The sequence below is a fragment of the Piliocolobus tephrosceles genome, chromosome 2 (genome assembly GCF_002776525.5).
Source record: "Piliocolobus tephrosceles isolate RC106 chromosome 2, ASM277652v3, whole genome shotgun sequence".
Classification (NCBI taxonomy): domain Eukaryota; kingdom Metazoa; phylum Chordata; class Mammalia; order Primates; family Cercopithecidae; genus Piliocolobus; species Piliocolobus tephrosceles.
Genome location: NC_045435.1, coordinates 99271757 through 99284907, shown reverse-complemented (window position 1 = coordinate 99284907; position 13151 = coordinate 99271757). Strand labels below are relative to the sequence as shown.

General features: G+C 36.3%; 1 protein-coding gene across 3 annotated transcripts in view; it reads left to right on the top strand.

Moving 5' to 3' along the window:
- GOLGA4 (golgin A4) overlaps positions 1-12570 on the top strand; it is a 118974-nt gene extending 106404 nt beyond the window's left edge. Inside the window, exons 23-25 of one of the 3 annotated variants that reach the window (XM_023187482.2) lie at positions 862-948; positions 7303-7365; positions 11898-12570. In XM_023187482.2, coding sequence (XP_023043250.1) covers positions 862-948; positions 7303-7332 — 117 coding nt within the window. In that variant the 3' untranslated portion in view covers positions 7333-7365; positions 11898-12570. The remainder of the gene's footprint in view (positions 1-861; positions 949-7302; positions 7366-11897) is intronic. The other 2 variants (XM_023187485.2, XM_023187484.2) reach the window with 2 other exon arrangements.
- Positions 12571-13151: the final 581 nt, after the last annotated feature.

Genomic DNA, 13151 nt, shown 5'->3' with positions numbered 1-13151 from the left:
TCAAGGAATGTTAGAGTCAGTTTTCTGGGCTACCCTTCCATCTGCTGTAGGAATCTTTAGGAGAATACTACCACCTGATTTTGTATGTAAGCACTGAAGTTGTTATCCTACTTATTTCATAAGTGGTATCTTCTTTCCTCTCTGTCTCCCTCAAAACATCTCATCTTGATACAAAATAGGGAGTTTCAACCTTTGAGGAGAATTTTCCAGGAGCTTATGGGTGACAGTCTGACTTACGGTATATTTATTTAGATCTGCACAATTTATAATCTTGTTTTGCAAGCCGCCATGTGTAATGTTTTGATTCATCATGTTTTCTACCAAATAAAACATCTTGTGTTTATTTAAAATGTAATTTGTATTTCTATTAGGTTGATGTGCTGCATGTCTTGAAAAATACCTACTGAGCATGTTCATGTTCATGCAGTAGCCGTGTTTATGAGATATATGATGTGATTTAGTTAAAGCTGAACATGGGGGTATTTAAAATCTGATTATTTAGAGCATATGTTTTGGCAATACGTCACCAGATAGATTTCTGCAAATAAGAAGCCTTTTAAAATGAATGTATAATAAAGTCTTATTTTAATAAAGGGGCCAAGAGCATTAGAATTTTATATAGCTTCATGCTATTATAAATGCATCTTGTTAAAATAATATAAATCTAGACATTGTAAGGAGTCCTTTTAAATTGAAATTCTAGTGTTGTTATTTCCTTGACTAATACCTTCACATCATACTTCTTTGTTCGTGGCTTTCATTGAGAGCACTTAAGAATCCCACCAGCAGAACATGTCAGAATGGGTTGAGACTTTATGTGCTTCACTGTCTGTTAGTGATCATCTCTTGCTTTTCTTATAGACCATGGCAAAAGTTATAACCACTGTGCTGAAGTTCCCTGATGATCAGACCCAGAAAATTTTGGAAAGAGAAGATGCTCGGCTAATGGTAAGTTCTAGAAGTAGGCTCTAGATAGAAGAAGATGATATCCCATCTGTTTATATTCTGTCTGATTTATGAGGACTTTTGAGTTGGTAAAATAAATTTTAAGGTTTCAAATCTTTATTATATCACAGCGTGAAAAATGAGAGTGAATTTACACTAAGATATTTAACCAAGGGTAAATGTGAATGGATGCCCTCAAGGGAAGGAACAGTCTAATTTAATACCATATAAGAGGTTGACACCCATATATGCTATATGGGATTTCCAGAACTTGGGCTGTTTTTGGAAAGGATGGAAAAGACATTTGTTAGGGTATATCCAGTAATAATTTTTTAAACCAAATTATATCATGATGTTAGATGTTTTATATATTATAGTTCTTTATTTCATTCCAATTGATTTCCAAATACATTAATTCTGGGTGAAAGAATTTAAGCATTCTTGAGCTTTTGATACCTTACGGGGGAAATCAGACAAACAACTGAATTATTTTTAAAAACATAGTGTGAAGTCAGCTGTAATTGAAAAATGAAAGAAACACACACTGTGTAAATTATACAAAATTCTCCATGCCACAGTTAGTTTTGCCCTGGGCCAGTAATTTAATAAGATTCATTCTAGGCAGAGTGTAAAACCTGAAAAATTTGGGTCCTGCATTCAGCTCTTTTTTCTGCTCCCTTTCCTTGTCTTGATAGTAGCCTGCAGAGCCCTCCGTGAATACCCTCCTCCTCCCAGTCTCTTAACCTATTTCATCATACCAGCGCTGGTTTTCTTCTCTCTCTCTCCTCACTAAAGCAAGCCAACATCTTTTCCTTAATGGTGGGTTAGCGTGTGTCTGAGCATCTCCAATAAAGAGCATAAGTCAGTATGTCCCAAAGCATCTCATCATATCCCAACATATTATTTTCTTACAAAAGTTCTTGATTCTCTTGAACCCAAATCTCCTTCTCCTTCTCTCTTTTTTTTTTTTTTTTTTTTTGAGGCGGAGTCTCGCTCTGTCGCCCAGGCTGGAGTGCAGTGACGCAATCTCGGCTCCCTGCAAGCTCCACCTCCCGGGTTCATGCCATTCTCCTGCCTCAGCCTCCCTAGTAGCTGGGACTACAGGCGCCCGCCACCGCACCCGGCTAATTCTTTGTATTTTTAATAGAGACGGGGTTTCACCGTGGTCTCGATCTCCTGACCTTGTGATTCGCCCGCCTCGGCCTCCCAAAGTGCTGGGATTACAGGTGTGAGCCACCGCGCCCGGCCCCAAATCTCCTTCTCTACATGATCACCTATTTGTTCTGGTTCTAACTCATAGAACTCAACCAAAAATCTGGGGATGACCTAGATGGAGGGGTTTTCCCCCTTCCGGCTAAATAATACCTCTTGCACTTACAGCCTTTTATGAAGTTCCTCTGACCCTCTGCACAAGGTCAGCCCTGAAGGGACCCCAATGTCTCAGGCACATTCTGACCACTTCTTGGTCTCCTCTAAGCTCATCCTAGCATTCCCTGACCTTTGTCCCAGTGCTTCATTGTATATTGTATTGTATTATATACTTAATTGCCTGTTTGCAGAGGTAATTGCTATTATTTTGGTTAGCATTTAATTGTTTTTTGTAAAAATCCCTCCTCCGCCACTCCCTGGCATTTAGTAGCCTGAAAAGCATTGCTCTAGTTATTTCTGGTTATAAATATTTTTGATAAAGAAATATGTCACTATAATGTATACCATTCATCAATAGAATGTTATTTTAAATTATAATGAACATCTAATTCTACAAGTGTGAAATTTTGTATCCATGAGTAGAAATTTTTCCTTTACTGGGTAAAATAGCTATCTTTGTGAAGATAAAAATTTCTAATACAGTTTGAGCCTGTTGACATAATTTTGTCATTATGGTCCAGTTTAAGAAAATAATTTTAAATGATACAAAAGGGCTTTTATATAGTTATCTATATTCATTCTTCCATAGCTGCTTTATCATCTTGATGTTGGAATATGGCAGACTTTACTTTTACTACATTTTCTCAGGATTTGCTGTATAGTGTAGACTCATCTTAAGTCGCTGCTGTAGCAAATGTGGTAGGAAACATTCCGCTTCATTCCGTATACATATGCAGTCTTTGGTTGATTTGCTTTGATGAAAAATCAAATTGGTAAATGTAGGTAGTGAATCAATAAAACTCTTTTAAAGCAGACAAAAAAGTTTATTTTTGTTAAGTTTAACTTTAAAAAAGTCTTTGAAAAACAGACTGTTTTCTTCCTGAATACAGTGGTATTCATTCTAGGTAGGGATGAAATGGTGGCTGCCTTATCCTTCATGAAAGAATCTTCCTTTATCCCAGAGGTTGACCTGCCCAGAAGGAATGTTCTACTTTTCTACTACTCCTTTAAGCAAGTCTCATCCATCGTTATCTCTTGCTTAATGAATAAGTTCAGTCAATAGTCGTCTACTCTTCTAGTTGTTACGGGAAATACAGGAAAATAGAAGATATGGAAGACATTGCTTGTTGACCTTGTGGAACTTTTTATTTTAGGGGGAAGGGGTAATATCCATTCATCCATTCATACATGAATAAAAAGATATGCTTAAGTAATATTATTCAAATAATAAAGATGCTTAGGAAATAAGAAATTTTATGATGAACATGAAATGAGGAAGGCCCCAAAATATGAGATGACATGAATTAATCAATTTGAGCCAACTTTTGTCAGTTTAAGGAGATTCTTGATACTTGATAACGTGATTCATGATTGTTTCACGAGTATAAGAAAGTTGAAGCAAGAGTTACCTTTGTCAGAGATTGCCATCATTCATAAAATGAGCAATAAGAATCACTGTCTTTGAACAAGTCTCTTGAAGAAATTTCAGCTAATTTCATACCTCTCTGTCCATTGAGCTGTAGCTCATTAGAACAAAATACAGGTATGAAAATGACTTTTCTTTTTCCAATAGAAAGTGCACATGATGAAGTGTATAGAAAATAAAACTGTAGGAGTTTATTAATCATTTTTAAATGATTTAATCACATTAATTTTAAATGTATACATCAAAATGGATCTTTTCTGTAAGTTTTTGTAACTGTGCAGCTATGGTTTCACTTCTGTTAAAATCAGCAACCCTAAGTGTTTTGTTATTTTTGCCTAAGTGCTGAAAAGGTGGTATAAGAAAGCCAAAACAAACCTAAAACATGTTGCCAAGCTACCCCCTCTGTCAAATTAATATTTGGGATGCTTACAAGAGTGTGGATCGTACTTCTTGTTGACAGTGTACAGCCCATGTTAGTTTTTACATTATTTATCGGCTATTATCAGAGGAATACATTCTAAAAACTTCGCTTTTTGACTGTGACGATTATACATTTACTTTGTAGCACTGATCAAAAACTTTCTATGACTGCTGCTGAGGTACTTTTCAGTATATCTTATCTTTACTATACTTTGCTTTCTTCAGTGAGTTTTATACTCTTTATGTAAAAAATCTCATTAGAGGATACAAGTTATTACTGTTTTCAGAGTTTAACCTAATCTCGAGTAGATTTTATAGATGAGAAATCACTATCTGTTAAGTAAGGTTAAATTATAGAGCATAATTACAGTCTGGTTTATTTGAGGATCTTGGTGTATAGGGAAGGAATCTTAGTCCTTTGTTGACTTGCTATGGAAACTCAGGCAATTCTCAGAGCCTCTTTTCTTCACAAGGCTAACATAATCTTGTTAGGATTGTCGGGGAGCCAGAGTACAGTTGTCTGCGCTGAGTGATAATGTAGGGATGGTGATGATGATTATTTAGCCTCCTTATAGCAATGTGTAGAACTAATCTTTTCTGGAAAAAGAGACTGGAAAGGTAAACAAATCATTTATGTGTATAATAAAAACCATTAAAGACATCAGTAGAAGAGTCAAGTCGCAGGATGACACCAGCCCACAAAATGCCCCCATCTCCAGCTTCAGTACCTTAGAGTGCCAGCCACATGCGATATTGCTGGGATGAAAGCCTAGATCTCAACAGCTTGATTGCTGTATGACTTAGAGCAAACCGTTTTCATATTTTTGACCTTCATTGGTAAAATGAGATTGTGGGATTATACTATCTCTAAGGTTTCTTTCCCCATAAAGTATAAAATTTTGTTTTAGATTTGTTTCAAGTAGGAAAAGGAATTGCCTCTAAACAGCAGGCAGAAGTTAAAACAAAATGCACATACCAAATGCACATATCTCTGTTTTTCCTAGAACAGCCTGTTTTCCTTCCTCTCAATTTTTAGTTTACTATACCTTTCTATTTCATTTTGTGATGGTTTAGGTAGCTTAGATGGCCAGAGTAGACTGGATATTTGAGTACCACAGTATGGGTAAGAGTGAATACATAAGTCCTTGGCTTGTCTAATTGTTTGTGTTTTTATTGAATAAAACTGCCCTAGAAGTACACCCTAATTTTTTTTAAAGGAGAATGTTGTTACATTCTTTAAGATAATTTCATTAGGAAAGTTTATTGTAATTGGGTAACAAGTCATCTCAGAATTGAGAGAGTCCTTTGTTATATGGAAACCCCTCTTTAAAAGTTTTCTTACACATTTTTCTCTTTAGAGTGCTAGCAAAATGTAATGACATAAACTGACACCACTGTTTTCTTGATGACTCCATTAAAGAAAATTTCTCTTCTTTGATGGAGAAGGTTGGCTTGTTTGTGTTCTCTGTCCATTCTAGTCATGTATTTCAATTGCTCTTTTGTTGACTCTCCTTCAGCTTTGCTTTCACACTGATCCTTGGTGTTGTATATAGTTCTTCATCATTCCTTGCCCTGGACCAGTCTTGTATTCTATTAACGTCTCGTTTTCTTCCTTTGTTGGAATTTTCAAACTTCCCTCCGAATTAATAAAATTATCAGAACTTTTCAGCATTGCTAGGTAGAGAAGTTTTCCGTTCCTACACAAGGTTTACCCTTTCCCTTTTCATGGGCTCAGAAGATGCATGCAAGGTGGGTTCAGGAAACACGTACAAATAAAACTGACACATTGTAGAAAATATTGCACATGTCAAATACATATTTGTTTTCTTGAGAGTGGTTTTTATTCTGGTATTGGTAGAATAAGGTAATATGTGATCATTGGAAAAAACATTGTAAGCCAGAAACATAGAAAGGGAGTCCCTCATGATCTTCAGCCTCCAAACTACTTCTGCTATGCCAGTATCATCTCTGTGAACAGTTTGGGAATATCTCCATGTTTTCTAAGCCATATAATTACATATTTATAGTTATTCCTTTATCACTTATTTTATAAAAATTAGAGTATGCAATGGCTTGTTTTTTTCACTTAATATATTTTTATATTATTCTACCTATTACAAATTATTCTTGTTCTTTTCAGTGGCTGATTGTACGATTATATGGGTGTCCTACAGTTTAGTTCATCAGTTTCCTGCTCATTCCATTTACTTATGTTGTTTTCAAGATTTTCAGTACTTAACAAGCATAGACATAGGGAATATCCATGTACATGGATTTTGTATACTTCTACCAGATTGGATATATTAACCTCATTGTGTTGTGTGTGTTGTACATATTATTTTCTAGCTTATCTTTTGGTTTTGCTGCTTTTTACTAACTTTAAATATGAAAAATAAATAAAATGGGGTTTCTGAGGTTGGCCACACTGTCCAAGAAAAGACTCAGATTTTATAAACAATCTTTGTTTTTAATGCTGCCATTTTAAATCACCGTGAAGGTAATTAATGATTTTGGACTAAGACCATCTTACAGTGGGGCATAGAATTTATTTAAGGTTTGTCACAGTAAAAACTGTATTTGAGATTGAGTTTCCTTAAATTGAAATTTCAGTTTCGGTCACCATTCCTGAAACCATTTCTGATACATTGTTGAATTACAAGATAGTTATTCAGTGATAAAATTGATGTATGTTAGGAATGAGAATTCAACATATAGACACATGGCTCTTCAAATTCATCATCATTTTCCCGAAAACTTTTTAGGGTAAATTGGGATTATGCAAATCAAATTTTAATGTGTACTTTCATGGAATTATGAAAGATCCTTTTGTAAGGCAAATAATTGCCCCATAATTTAACTGGTAAATATGTACTTAAAATATGCAGTACACCTTTCATTATGTTAAGTCTTTAAATGAAAGTTGCATGTAAAATCTCAGCGACATAATATTTTATTTACCTAGGATATGGGGGGAGGTATTACAGATTCCTTATTCCTTGCCTGTGCACCCTCGATTTGGGGAGATTTGAGAAAAATTTAAGTATAGTCTGTAATCCTATGAACTTCATATACACATATAATCTATGTGTTATATTAAGTCTTAAAACTAACCCAATAAGCTTTTTTTCTTCCTGGCTTTGTAGTTTACTTCACCTCGCAGTGGTATCTTCTGAGTAAACCATCAGTCTGTGCTTAGTTAGCATGTGGTGAGTGAAGAACAATGTCTTTTGTCTTTTGTGCAAAAATCAAATGTGTTGCATGATACTAACCATTTTGCTGGAATTCTTTTGCTCTTGTTTAATGAACATATGATTATGCTATGGATTAATACAAGTATTTTCTGTTCATTCTGTTATATGGATCAATAATAGTTAAAAATTATTACCACCAGTAAGAGTTATATAATTTTAGGAAATTTCGTTTCTTTAAAGAGTAAATGAAAGTTTGAAAATTGCTCTTTGAAATTTTGTTAAATAATCCAAAAAAGTATTTATGTAACTTATTTTCCCTTTTGTTTTTAATTTTCCAAGAATGATCTTTGAAATTATGATTGTGAGAGAGAAGTGAAAATCATTTTCTAGATAAAAGTGAAGTGGTATATTTCGTGAGAATTAATCCTACTAGCCTAAGTAGAGTCAAGGCTAGTCAGAAATAATGAAAACTAGTAAGATTGATTTTAAAGTATAGCTTTATTACTTCCTGGGATCAGACAGTTTAACACAAGACAACACATTTGTCCTGAGGAGAGACCCTTAGGCAGCCTACTTTAATTGTACCTGATTCTTTCTGATTAACATATTACAGTTAAATGGAGGCATACAAAATGTTTCAACGCAGTTGACTGTCTTCATCATTTAAACCCTCTCCCCTCATCTCTACATATTTTTCATGCTGTTAGGTTGATTTAGTACCCCCTAAAAATGTAGCATACATCTTTACCTCAGCCTTTGCTAGAATTTTCACAAAACCAAAACAGATCACAATTAATAGGGCTTCACTATAGTTAAATACTCTCAGTGATTGTTAATATCCAGCTAATAATACTATCAAGGTTTAAAATGGCAAGATACAACATTTCTCCGTTCTTTTAAGCTTTTACCTATTTTTTTCTTTTTCTTTTTCTTTTTTTTTAATAAGGAGAGCCTTTATTACCTTTATTATCCTTTTTTAATAAGGAGTGCAGTAGTGTGATCATAGTTCACTGCTGCCTTAGCTCCTGGACTCAAGGGATCCTGCCACCTCAGTCTCCCAAGTAATCAGGACTATAAGTCGCCTGTCGATTTTTTTTTTTTTATTTTGTAGTGATGGGGTCTCACCATCTTGCCTAGGCTGGTCTCGAACTCCTGGGCTCAAGTGATCTTCCTGCCTCGGGCTCAAGTGATCTTCCTACCTCAGCTTCTAAGCTTTTATTTTTTTTTTGAGACAGAGTCTCGCTCTGTCACCCAGGCTGGAGTGCAGTGGCGCAATCTTGACTCACTGCAAGCTCCGCCTCCTGGGTTCATGCCATTCTCCTCCCTCAGCCTACCCAGTAGCTGGGACTACAGGCACCCGCCACCACACCCAGCTAAGTTTTTGTATTTTAGTAGAGACGAGGTTTCACTGTCTTAGCCAGGATGGTCTTGATCGCCTGACCTCATGATCCGCCTGCCTTGGCCTCCCAAAGTGCTGGGATTACAGACATGAGCCATTGTGCCTGACCTTCTAAGCGTTTATCTTTAAAAATCTTCTATGCGTACATTTGAGCCTCCTTTTGATTTTAATATATATTATTTGGTTTGCCTTAGTGATTACCCAGAACTGTCTATTTTTGTCATCCACATTGCAGTGGCTGGCAGTACAGTGCATGGTTTTGTTAGGTTACTTTGATAATAAATGTGAACATTGAAAAACTGTAAATTCTATAGCTAACCCATTAAGTCTTAATGTTTTCCTTTTAAAAACAATATTATAAATATTGCATTGCACTTGTTATATGATTGCAACTAAATATCGATTATCACAGGAAATATATATTGTGCAGCATTTCTATTGACTGTCTCCTCAACTTTTAGTTTGAAACATTTCAGACATAAGATTTGCAAAAATAGTACAGTGAACACCCATATACCCTTCACCTAATGATGTTTGGCCAGATTTTCTCACTTGTTCTCACTCTTGTTCTCTCTCCATATATATTATTCCCCATTTGTAAAATTTGGCAATTATTTACCAACATGCTTGCAAGCATTTGACAATTGTAAACATATACTAAGTACTTTAGCATGTATCTTTAAAAACAAGGACATTTTCCTACATACAGTACAGTTATTACACTTAGGAAGTTTAATATTGGCTAATACTAATATATAGTACATAATACTCAGTTTTTCCCAGTTTTCCAAATAATATCTCCCATAATTTTTTAGAATCCAGGATCTACTCAAGAGATTTCACATTGCATTTAGTGGTCATATTTTCCTAGTCTTTTTTAAACTAGAAAACTTCTCCTAGCTTTTTTGTCTTTCATGATGCAGCATTGTTGAACTGATCTTGAATTTTGTTTCCCACAACAGATCAAGCTAAGGTTTCAAAATAATAACTGACAAAGGAATTTACATATAACAGAAGATCTTGTTGATGTCTTCTTTAGGTTCCTAGGACCAACATGATTGTTGAACTAGTTTTATAAATAATATGCTATTAGTAGTACATTATGAGTGGTGAATCATATTGTTCATTTACAAATTGAGAAGACTAAACCTTCCCCTATCCACTTATATATATGGAAAGTTTGCCTCTATTAATCTTACTTGGTAATTTATTTTTATGGGATTTTAAACTCATACCTCGATGTGACTACTGGTTTTAGCATTTTCTTTTTCTTCCTTTTCTTTTCTTTTTTTTTTTTTTCCTTTTTTTTTGACACGGAGTTTCATTCTTGTTGCCCAGGCTAGGGTGCAATGGCGCGATCTCGGCTCACTGCAACCTCTGCCTCTTGGATTCAAGTGATTCTCCTGCCTCTGCCTCCTGAGTAGCTAGGGTTACAGACGCCCGCCAACACGCCCAGCTTACTTTTTGTATTTTTAGTAGAGACAGGATTTCACCATGTTGGCCAGGCTGGTCTTGAACTCCTGACCTCAGGTGATCCACCTGCCTCGGCCTCCCATAGTGCTGGAATTATAGGGGTGAGCCACTACTCCTGGCCAGCATTTTCATTTGAGAAACATTATGAGAAAGACTTTGGCTTTGTCATAGCTTTTTTTTTTCCCCCCCAGCATGGTCATACCAGGCTAGAGTGCAGTGGCATGAAGACAGTTCACTGCAGCCTTGACCTCCTGGGCTAAAGGAATCCTCCCGCCTCAGCCTTCTGAGTAGCTGGGACCACAGGCACATGCCACCACACCTAGCTATTTAAAAAAAAATTTTTTTTGTAGATAACAGGGTCTTGCCATGTTGCTCAGGCTGGTCTTGAACTCCTGGGCTCAAGCAGTCCTCCGATCTTGATCTCCCAGAAGTGCTGGGATTATAGGCATAAGCCCAGCCAGCATTTCTAATTAATTTATTTTTTGAGACAAGGTCTCGCTGTGTTGCCCAGCCTGGAGTGCAGTGGTACAGTCACAGCTCACTGCAGGCTTGACTTCCCAGGCTCAAGTGATCCTCCTGCCTCAGCCTGCTGAGTAGCTGGGACTATAGGCACACACCATCATACCTGCCTAATTTTTTCTATTTTTTGTAGTGATGGGATCTCACTATGTTGCCCTGGCTATTTTTAATTTTTAAATTAAATTTCTTAATTCCAGATAAGACATAAATTTTCACACCAAAATGCTGTTTGTCTTTTGCTATTGTGTCGTGCTGGGAGAATTACAATATGTAGAATAATCAGCATACTGGATAAGAGGAAAGAGCTCTTTTCCATCTTTATTTATTTATTTATTTTTTTGAGGCAGTCTTGCTCTGTTGCCCAGGCTGGAGAGCGATGGTGTGATCTCGGCTTACTGCAGCCTCTACCTCCTGGGTTCTTGAACCCAGCCTCCCAAGTAGGAGGCTACTGCCTCAGCCTCCCAAGTAGCTGAGAGTACAAGCACCACCATGCCTGGCTAATTTTTTTGTATTTTTAGTAGAGACAGGGTTTTGCTGTGTTGGCCAGACTGGTCTCAAACTCCCGGCCTCAAGTGATCTGCCCCCCTTGGCCTCCCAAAGTGCTAGGATTACAGGCATGAGCCACCATGTCCAGCCTGTCATCTTTAATTCCAATCCAGTATTTGTGAGATTCAGCCAAGTCAGCGTGTTTACTCCTGGGTTACTGTATAAATTGGTAGCATTCAATATGTGGTGAATGGTTGCAGTTCCAGATTTCACTTAGAAATGTCATTTTCCAGGATTGCTGGCTATAGGTTGGTTTACATAATTGCAAGAGTGTTAATTTTTAGAAGATACCTTTAAGTTTTAGTATTTAAACAATTTCTACATTTTTTTTTTTTTTTTTTTTTTTTAAGAATGGGGTCTTGCTGTGTTGACCAGGCTGGTCTCGAACTCCTGGTGTCAAGTGATTCTCCCATCTCGGCCTCTCAAAGTGCTGGGATTACAGTCATGAGCCACCACACCTAGCCTTATTTCTCCTTCCTTACTGCAGTCTCTAGACCATGGAATAGAATTTTATTTCAAACTCGAAAAAGCAAATCTCCCAAAAAGTCAACCTAAATGTTTTGGGTTTTTCCCCCCCTTTCTTTATTCTCTTTTCCTTTTTCTTTTCCAGTCATGGCTCCGATCTTCATCTTGAAGAAGAGTGACATTGGGCGACTGCTGCTTGGAAAATTGTCCACACTTGCTACTCTTTGAGAATGAAGTTGTCATTCAGGGCCCCTCATGTAGCCAAAAGACCAAGAAAAATCTGGCCCACGGATATGTTGCAGACTGCCTTTAAAATAGATTTTATCAGTGGAGAAATGGTGATAGTTTTTTCTTCAGTTTTCTCTTGGGAAGAGTTTTATGTTGTTTAAAAAATATTTTGAATGACTTAACCTGCTTTATGGGCTTACATAATATTCCTTTCATCCATTCTTTTTAAAGAACGGCTTACCTTTCCTATTTATTTTTAGGGTGATTTTTAAAAAAGACTTGTGCAATACATTTTGAGGTGAAACTTAGTGGATTTTTTCTGATAAATTAGAGCATTTAATTGACTATTTTATTCAGGTTGATCTGTTGAATATTTGCTAAAGACCAGTTCTTTAAGCTAAGACATGTAATAAATCCCAAATGGCAGTACCTCATTGTTTACTTAGCTTTTGTACTTATATTTTTCAGAGAAAAAAACACTACTGTAAATTGTGAATAACCAATACATAACTGTATTGTATGCAGATCTGTGATTGTTGGCAGTGTCATCTCTGAGAAACAGATAAATAAAGTTTATTTACTATATAACATTTGTTTATTGTACTTCTTCCTCAGTTGAGATCTAGTTTTACAATGGTTAAGAATGCATATTCTATTTGGATGAATATAGTGAGGAATTATTTGTCAATATAAGTAAATGCTGAGCATTTGAAAAGAATTTTTGTGTTCAAATTTGGTATGACCAAGTTAGAAGGAGCATGGAAATAATACCCCCATGATGTCTGTTTTAGGATTCTGACAACTTGGAAACGCCTCCTCTCTCTGGAATAGACCATACTTGAATTATTTTTTAACTTACTGAAAAAGAAATTTCTGTACACTGAGAGATGGGTACTGTTCACAGGGCTTCACACAACCTTCACATTCTGGGAAATACAATACTCAATATCTAGGTATTATCCAATTTCTGCCTCAAGGTAGAATCTCAGTTTTCCAGCCAGTCTGGACCTTAGCTCTCCTGATATATCTTACATTGTGATAGAGTGGGGAGCTCTGGGGGACAGATAAGCGAGGGGTCGGCCCATAACCCGTAGCTGACTCCTTTACTATTCCAGTGAGAGAAGAGGGTCTTCTTAGCACACAACCACCCCGCTCCCCCAGCCTCAGTTTT